Source organism: Tyto alba, unplaced genomic scaffold (assembly GCF_018691265.1).
Source record: "Tyto alba isolate M040663 unplaced genomic scaffold, T.alba_DEE_v4.0 Super-Scaffold_8, whole genome shotgun sequence".
In the NCBI taxonomy this organism is placed as follows: domain Eukaryota; kingdom Metazoa; phylum Chordata; class Aves; order Strigiformes; family Tytonidae; genus Tyto; species Tyto alba.
Window position 1 is genome coordinate 20,326,923 of NW_024881329.1, and position 8,821 is coordinate 20,335,743.

The window sequence follows — 8,821 nt, forward strand, 5'->3', positions numbered from 1 at the left end:
CAAGCAGGTAATGATCGGTCCCTTTCCGCACATCGTTTTTTTTGCCTCATGATGATGATTTCTGGTGTCAGAGACGAGATGCTGCAGGTTTCAGAGGCGCTGAAGCAGATTCAGTCCTTGTTCTGCTGCCTGTGAAATTAAGTGGGTCACAAAAACATTAGTCAGACGAATTCAGGCAGCGAAGAGCAAAAAACTTGTTGGTGCTGCACAGAGGTCGTACTGGCCAGTCACCCAGGGCATGGGGCAGGGGCCTGGGCTTCAGCTCCATCTGTTTTGCTGGAAAGAGGTTGCTGCTTCTTATCCTGATGTTTGGCTGTGTTTTATTAAGGAATGTACATAACTTATTTCTCCTCAGAGACATCAGACCCAGAAAAGCGTTATTAGGAGCTGCGTAGTATTGTCTTTCCTTAACAGGTATTTCTGCCTTTTAGTTGAGGCTTGGGAGGAATACTCATAATGGAGGAGGATTTCTAACCATTTATCACAGTCATCAGTGAGAGCAAAGTGTTTTCCTGAGACAGTCAATCCTTCTGAAATTATTTTCCTACTGGAAATGGTGTCTTGTCCAGCACTGGATCGCCAACCCAGCCTGGTCAGTATTTAGGATGTGGCAAAGCATAAACCCTGCGGCAGCTTCCAGGGGTCAGTCCCGGCCCCGCAGCGTCCCCGGCACTGCAGCGTGGGAGGTTGGTCACTGCTACCACTCGCACAGATCACTGCGACTGCCTGAGCTTTCCGTGTTATTTAAGTGTGTGAGGGGATGAGGAGGCTGGTGGTGATCCCTGGAAAGGACCTGGGACTCACAACTTCATTACAGCCCCACAAAAGCCGCTCGGCAACTGCTCGTCGTAAAGAGTAGCAGATATACCGGGAATGAGCTAAGAGACTTTGAGACTCTTGCAGCACAGGTTTCATAGCTGCGTTGGGTTTAATGTGTGTTCGTATTGAAAACTGATGGTAAAACCACGGCTGGCTGTGATTTTTGTGGGTGTTTGATGTGTGCGAACCCAGTAGTCAGAGGTGGCTCTGGTCTGAAAGGGTTGAAAGGGATTCGAGGTTGGTCAGTGGGTTTGTGGAGGATAAAGGGTAGGAGAAGGGAGGTGCGGTTGTGACTTACTTTTAAAATTGAATAAGCCCAGCCTGGGAATGGTTTCTGCACCTTGACGTGGCCTTTTTGGGACGCCCTGGGAGCAGCCTCCCGGGGCAGCTCTGGCTCCTGGGCACGGTTACCCAAAGGCCAGCCCCGTGGTGCTAGTGCCCGCGGGACTCCCGAGCTTCCTCCAACCTCCTGCCCCCGAGCCTCAGCATCCCAGCGCCGGGCCGAGAAGCCGGCCAGAGCCTCGGCGGGACGAGCCGTTCCGGCTTCTGCTGCCTGTGTTGGCACGTGGCGGTTTTCCTTGCACGGAGGAACTGGAACTCCTGAGATGACCCGGTTCGAAAGGAATTTCATAGTTATGCGCAACGGAGCAGGGAAAAATGGACCTGAGCTAGTGCGAGGTCTCTGCAAATTCGTCCACCTGCGTATCGATTAATTTGCAGTTGCAAGATAAGCAGATCCTTCAGCACTACATTTTCCTTGAAATAGTGATCTTTGTTATGAGGGAGATCGGACTGAGCCTATCGTAACAATCTCCTCTGAATTACTTAGCATATTCATCCACCATGTTTGACATCATTTAAAGACCTTTTTTTTTCCTAGAGATAAGAAACTGCCTTACATAGTGAGCTGATTGTGAAATGGCTTCTATGCTTATCCACTTGGTTAAGAGGTTTTATTTTACTAAATTACTGAATAATCTCTGGACACGCAGCCACGACATCAGGTCTCTTCTTCCTCTGCTTGTTTTACTTTTTGATCTGGAGCTGCTCAGGTCCGTCCAAGGGGTCTCATTTGCCTACGTTAGGAGTCACCATCCCGTTGCTGGTTTGGCAAGTTGGCATCAGCTCAAACTGTGGGTCTTCAAAGAAACCTCCTTCCTCTTGCTGAGCTTTTTAAGGGGCCTCATGCATTCTTTCTTCTTGCAGTTTCTCAGACCAAAATAAATATGTGATCTTACCCGAATGGCCAGCAGAGCCTTGGTAGGGCACATGGCAGTGCTTGTGATGGCCATCAGCGTCCGACCTCTCCCCCCAAGCTGGAAGGACAGGAGTGTCCCTCAGTCTTTCTCTCCACCCCCTCTAGGAACTGGCACTTTCCTTATTAGACCATCATTTCTGATAGCCAAGGCCAAGTTCCGCAGCCTGCTTTAAACCAGAGTGTGCCCGGCATAAATGATGCAGGGAGACTAGCTCAGTGTAATGCATATATGACAGTGCATATAACAGTAACGCATCTCATTGTTGCTCATGCGAGTTAGAAGTGATGAAAAGGACCAAAGGACTGTTCGACACCAGCTAGGAGTTGCCTGGGCATGGAGGTCTGCTGCTGCTGCTATGGCAAAGGCAAATGTTGGGGTTTGAAAGCATCTTGAAAAGCGCCATGAGTTACAGAAATCCTCCTTATGTACTTGGAAGAAGTAATTGTGGGGAAGAGGCTGCTGCTACAGCCCCAGGTGGCGGGGGGATCGCCCTGAGATCTGGGAAAGCAGCTCCCCGGGCAGCGCTCGTGGGTTTCCCTTGTCCCGTGGAGCTGTATGCCCATGGGACACAGTTTACTGTGACCTGGGTTGGTGAACGGGTCTCTCTCCCGCACCATTTATAAGGACTTTAGGATTCCTCTGGGTGAATGGTGCACTCTAAGTGCAGGCCATGATTTACCCATATCTAGTAAGGACAGCTGGGTTTGGTTAATCTGCTGGGCATGCTGCAAAGCCTGCCTGTTTTCCCGGGCACTGGGGGTGGGCTGAGAAGGTTGCTCTGTGCAGGGTCACGAGTGCTGCTGGTGTGGGGGACAAACAGCAACGTGCACTGCACGCACGGCCCAAGTTATGAGAGGCGTGGATTTTTACAGCTGCTGTGGTTGTCTTTGTCCCTTTGGTTTTCCACATTTAAAGATTCTTAAATTTTACATTTAAGTAAGTTGGTACACTTTATTTCAGACCACGTCGAAGGTAGTTTTTAACACAATGCTCCACGTGCTCTGGCAAGCTCCAGTGATAACATCAGTTTGCTGTGGCTAGTCATCACGTGCTCGTCTGGGCTAGGCAGCCAGATGATGACTAAAGCAGAAATACTTACCTGCAGTGGAGAAACAAGTGCTGAAGTGTGTCCAGGGTGCACCAGCACCAGGACTCAGCAGATCAGTCGGATGAAGCAGCACATCTGCAAGCCTCTTCCTTCCCAGGCTGGCGCTTTCCCTGGAGGATCAGCTGGACACTCGCAGGTGCCGGCATTGCTGGCCTCCACGTGCAGCTCCTGTGCGGTTCCTGTCCTCGGGGCAGAGCCAGAATACACACCTACTCAGCCAAAACAAGGTGGGTTTGCATCAGCTACCTGGAATAAAGTGACAAAGGTAAATGGTGGGGTTTGAAAGCACCTTGAAAAGGGCTGTGAATTATAAAAATCCTCCGCATGTATCTGTAAGAACTAAACACTTCCATCACTTGTGGTTTCCAGTATAAACTTGTAGGCAAACCACAGTAGCCTAAAGTTGGGTTTCCTCAGTGACGTTTTATTTTCTAAATGTACCTTTTCTGAAGAAGTGGATCTGTGAAATGTATTCCCGTAGTTTTGCACACTCTGAACGTGAGGCTTCTCTTAACTGCTTTGAAAATCAAAATTAACATCCAGAGTGAGCAACAGGCATGTTCAGTATAACCACAGTTAATTTTCTTCAGTGACATGGGGTTTAGCTTTGCGAACAAACAAAACAGCCCCCTGAACTGTGTATTTGCTTGGCTGTGTTCTACAGAGACTTTGCATCCTACCAGATACCTGTGCTATTCAGATCAGTCCTTAAATCAAAATTCCCTTACATACCTAGGAGAAAAATAAAACCACCGACATCTTGGGCAGCCTTCTGTTTCTGGCAGTCTGGAATATATTTTCAGAACCACTCCATCATATAGAACTACTCTAGACCTATAGATATTAGGGGAGAATAGAAACAAAATAGGACATGAGGTGCCAGACTAATGTGCCTTCTAAGAAATAAAAATTTCCCTTGTCTGCTTTGGAACTAGTATTAGTGCCTGTACTGGAGTTTACTGTAATCAGAATCTTTTTCACTAAGATGAGGGCTTTCCAAGGAGGCCTGATTCTCATCTGGGTTCCACGGATTATACACATTGGCGCAGCTTCAGTTTATGCTGGTGTTGAGATCAATATCAGATCCTTGGACTTGCCTTCTGAAATCAGAGCAGCAATCTGATAATGCTAGAGAGTGTGCAGATTTACAGCTGTGCTGCTGGTGGCAGAGTAGAATATACCATCTCTTCCTAGAGCTAATGCTATATTTACATCAAAATAAAACTGTAAAATGTAAAATCATCTAGCTTCAGGCTCCCTCACTGCACTACAGATGCTTTGTCTGCCTTGGCTGACAAAATGCTCTTGGCTTTTGATCAAAGAAAACTGAGTGGAAGCTGGTTTTCTCTTGATGTTAAGAAAGCTTTTGACGGAGTCCCTGCAAGACTAGCTGAGACGCAGCAGCTCCGTGCTGCGCTCTGAAAGCGCGTGGAAGCAAAATACACAGAACAACGCCAGTCTGAAGTGATTTCTGCTCTGGAAAGGGCTGTATGTAGAAATGGCATCTTTAGGGCTGGCTTAATGCTCGGGCTGTGCCGGCTGCCTGCGTGGCCCTAAGGACAAGCCGCTGGTAGCAGCTCCTTGCTACTTTGGTCAAAGCCTCAGCATCAAGCTCTTTGCCTGCAGCAGAGGTGGTGTTAGAACGTCAGCTGGAGTAATTCGAAGAAGGTGGCTTGAGGGAAAATACCTACAACTCTACAAATCTTGTCCTTTGGCTGTCGGGCTCTGGCACAGCCGGCCTCGGCGTAGCTCTGTGCTGGGCTCAGCAGGTAACTCGCATCTCCTTCCCCTCCACGCTGCTAAAACTGCGCCTGGCACAGCTACTAATTAAAGCTAGTTTGGCCCACGATTGTGGAAAAAATACTACAGCTGTTTAATTAAAGGCTGTATTGCTGCACATAGCCACAGATGGGCCAAATACAAGCTGGGAAGCACGGGGCTTTAAACTGTGTTGCAAGCAGCGCCCTGTAAATCAGAGCAAACCCCGGCGGGCTGGATTTTAAATCACGTTTTACATATGTTTTGGGGAGAGGGGAGCTCGGGATGTTACTCAGGCGCCTGCTCACGGCGGTGGTGCCGGTTAAACGTCCCTCCGGGGCGGCTCTGGGCCCGCTGCCCCTCACGGAGCCGCCGGAGGGAGCCGGGCCGGAGGGCGAGGCGGGAAAAGCGCCTTCCCTCGCCCGCCCGGCTCCGGCCCTCGAGGGAGGAGAGCAGAGCTCCGTGCCCCGCTCGCCACCAGCCGTTCCCCGTGAGGGAGGCGAGCAGAGGTCACCGGCCCTTTCCCGTGAGGGAGGCGAGCGGAGCCCTGTGCCCCGTGAGGGAGGCGAGCAGAGGTCACCGGCCCTTTCCCGTGAGGGAGGCGAGCGGAGCCCTGTGCCCCGTCAGGGAGGCAAGCAGAGGTCACCGGCCCTTTCCCGTGAGGGAGGCGAGCGGAGCCCTGTGCCCCGTCAGGGAGGCGAGCAGAGGTCACCGGCCCTTTCCCGTGAGGGAGGCGAGCGGAGCCCTGTGCCCCGTGCGGGAGGCCAGCAGCTCCGTGCCCCGCCCGCCCCCGGCTCTTTCCCCCGCAGCAGACGAGCAGCTGTCCCCGCCCCCGTCCCTTTCCCCTGAGGGAGGCGAGGGGAGCGACGGGGCGGGGCGGGGCCGCCGCGAAATGGCCGCCGCCTCCCGGGGCCCGCGGCCCGCCCTCCGCGGCCGTCACTGCCGGCCGCCGCCCCGCCCCGCCTGGCTCAGGGCGCCGGCCGCCGGGCGGGGAGCCGCGCCGAGCCGCCAGCCCGCTCCCCCCCGCTCCGTCCCCGGCGTGCGCCGCGGCGGCGGCCCGGGCCCTGCGAGGCCATGTTTCCCCGGGCCCCCTTCCCCGGGGAGGCGAGGCGAGCGGTCGCCTCGGGCCGCAGCCGCTCCCGCCCGCGGGGCGCCGGCGGGCGGCGGCACCGTGCTGCTGCCCTCCATGCTGATGTTCGGCGTGATCCTGGCCTCCAGCGGGCTGCTCCTCATGATCGAGAAGGGCATCCTGGCCGAGGTGAAGCCGCTGCCGCTGCACCCGGCGGCGGGGGATCTTTCTCGGCGTGGCGGCCGCGGCGGGGAGGCCGCCGGCGATCTGGACTACGAGGTGCTGCGGGACATCCGCAACCGCACCATCCGCGCCGTGTGCGGGCAGCGGGCCATGCCCCGCAGCGTCTGGGAGCTGCCGGCCGGCCAGCGGCGGACGGTCCTCCGGCACCTCCTGGTCAGTGACAAGTACCGCTTCTTGTACTGCTACGTGCCCAAGGTGGCCTGCTCCAACTGGAAACGCATCCTGAAGGTGCTGGACGGCGCGCTGGAGAGCGTCGACGTCAAGCTGAAGATGGACCACAAGAGCGACTTGGTGTTCCTGGGCGACATGAAGCCGGATGAGATCAGCTACCGCCTGAAGAACTACTACAAGTTCATCTTCGTGCGGAACCCCATGGAGAGGCTGCTGTCGGCCTACAGGAATAAGTTCGGGGAGATCAAGGAGTACCAGCAGAAGTACGGGGTGGAGATCATCAGGCGGTATCGGAAGAACGGCGGGAACTCGGCGGGTGACGACGTGACCTTCTCTGAGTTCCTCCGGTACCTGCTGGACGAGGAGGTGGAGAGGATGAACGAGCACTGGATGCCCATCTACAACCTGTGCCAGCCCTGCGCCGTCAGGTACGACTTCATCGGCTCCTACGAGCGCCTGAACGCGGACGCCAACTACGTCCTCGAGCAAGTCCAGTCGCCTTCGTTCATCCGCTTCCCTGAGCGGCAGTCGTGGTACAAGCCCGTGACGGCGGAAACGCTCCATTACTACCTGTGCAGCACCCAGCGCCGGCTGATAAAAGAGCTGCTACAAAAATACATCCTGGATTTCTCCCTCTTTGCCTACCCCCTTCCCAACATAACCAGCGAATTCTGCAGGCAATGAGTTCTTCATTTCGCGATCTGGCGTAAATTCTGCCTACGCTGCAAGGATTTGCTCACGCAGCCGTTGCGGCGAACATCGTATCGCTGCAGGGCCTGTGAAACACACTCTTCTATGCATTATTTCCTAATTTTATACTTTCCAAACACTGTTTATAAAATATTATATATTGCCTTTGCTACTAGAATACTTTTTGTATTGTTCTGGTTTTATTGTGTACATATGCCGCTGACTTGAGCACAGTAGCTTTTGTATATCTATTTTGCTTTAAATCCTTTATTATGGCACAACATGGAAAACATCTGTAAGGAAACTGAAAATTTTAGATATGTAAGTATTTTTTTCCTCCTCTTTTCTGTTTTGTACTAAATAGTATGCAGCAGAATTGCAATCATCATATAGTGGTTGATGCGCTAAAACTTAGCGGTGTTAAAACTGGTCCTGGATTAGGCAGGAGTTTTTTGGGTATGAGTAGAAGAAAAGGCCTTTATAAACTAGGCCCTATTTATTCTTTGTTTTCTCATATATAGATGGTGGTTAAATGAGTCTGGTATTTTTTTCTGTGGCAGTAGTACCTCTGGATTTTATTATTAATTATTATTTACTGTCAAAATAAAACTAGGGATAGGATAATATTATCTTCTGTGCAATCTTAAGATTTGAAAGTACCAACTATTTACCCAGCATAGCGTATCAGGTGCAATATCAAGCCATAACAATTCGCTCTTTTATTTCTCTCTCTTTGGATTAAAGCAATACAGCCTTCTGGTAAGATCAGAAACCATCCTGGTTCCTGGGACAGAAGCAACAGAAGAACCCACCCGCGGTGTGGCAGCGCGCAGCCTTGGCGGGTGGCTGCGTGCAAACCACCGCGGAAAAAATACTTTCTCCAGCCATGTTTGAAACAATGGTGACTTGAGGATTAGTTCTCCCTTCTTTTATAGATGTGCACGCCATTTTTGTAGCTGTTTGTATTTAATTATGGCTGATAAATTGTAAAAGTTGGGGAGATAATGTAGAATGTTGTTCCTGGGAGGATGTGTCCTCGTTCTTAATAAAGTTTTTATATGAATTGTTGCTTTTGCTTGTTGCTTTTCCTTCGATGTTAGTGTTTATTTGCATTCTTGGAGAGGCCTTCTGCCCCCTGTGCTAAACCGTGGTGTGAAAGTGTGATGAATTGGCAGCTTCAGTCTTGATTTTGTGTTTTAGGTGCCAGAGCAGCGGTAACAAGAAGAGAAAGAAACGCGTCCGCGCCGAGCAATGAGATGGTTATGTGACACGGGCAGTTGGCTCAAAAGCAGGAGTCAGCAGCAAAATCGGCGCCTCATTGCTGTGGAGTTGATACAAAGCGGTAGGGATGGATTATAGATGCTGCAGGGAGCTGGTGGTTTCCTGCGATTAATCTCTCAAAAAGGGGGAAGGAAAATTAAGGTGTTTTCTTTAGGATTTGTGAAAGTGTCTGAAAGAAGGGCATGGAGCCACACCCAAGGAAATTCGAATGGTGGGATGAAAAATCCTGCCTAGGGCATGACTTAAGTAACTTAATGGACTTACTGTATCTATAAACTCCTGCAAAATGACCGCATTTCTGCCGGAGTCAGTAGCCAGGCACAGTTTGGGCTGAGTGATTTGTACCTTTGCTGATGGGATCTGGGCTGGGCACGAGAGCAGTGACTGGTGTGTCCCTGGACTTCAGCTCCTGGCTGCGTCCTC

At 51.8% G+C, this 8,821-nt stretch overlaps 1 protein-coding gene across 1 annotated transcript; it reads left to right on the forward strand.

The window, feature by feature from the left end:
- The first annotated feature begins 5,912 nt into the window (after positions 1-5,912).
- Positions 5,913-8,180, forward strand: CHST14 (carbohydrate sulfotransferase 14). Its single transcript, XM_032993103.2, has one exon. It carries the CDS (start codon positions 6,131-6,133, stop codon positions 7,109-7,111), a length of 981 nt encoding a protein of 326 aa, XP_032848994.2. The 5' UTR covers positions 5,913-6,130; the 3' UTR covers positions 7,112-8,180.
- The last annotated feature ends 641 nt before the right edge of the window (positions 8,181-8,821 follow it).

What these genes read in the sequence shown, in the direction of transcription:
- CHST14 (XM_032993103.2), top strand. Translation starts at nt 6,131, where the DNA reads ATGCTGATGTTCGGCGTGATCCTGGCCTCCAGCGGGCTGCTCCTCATG.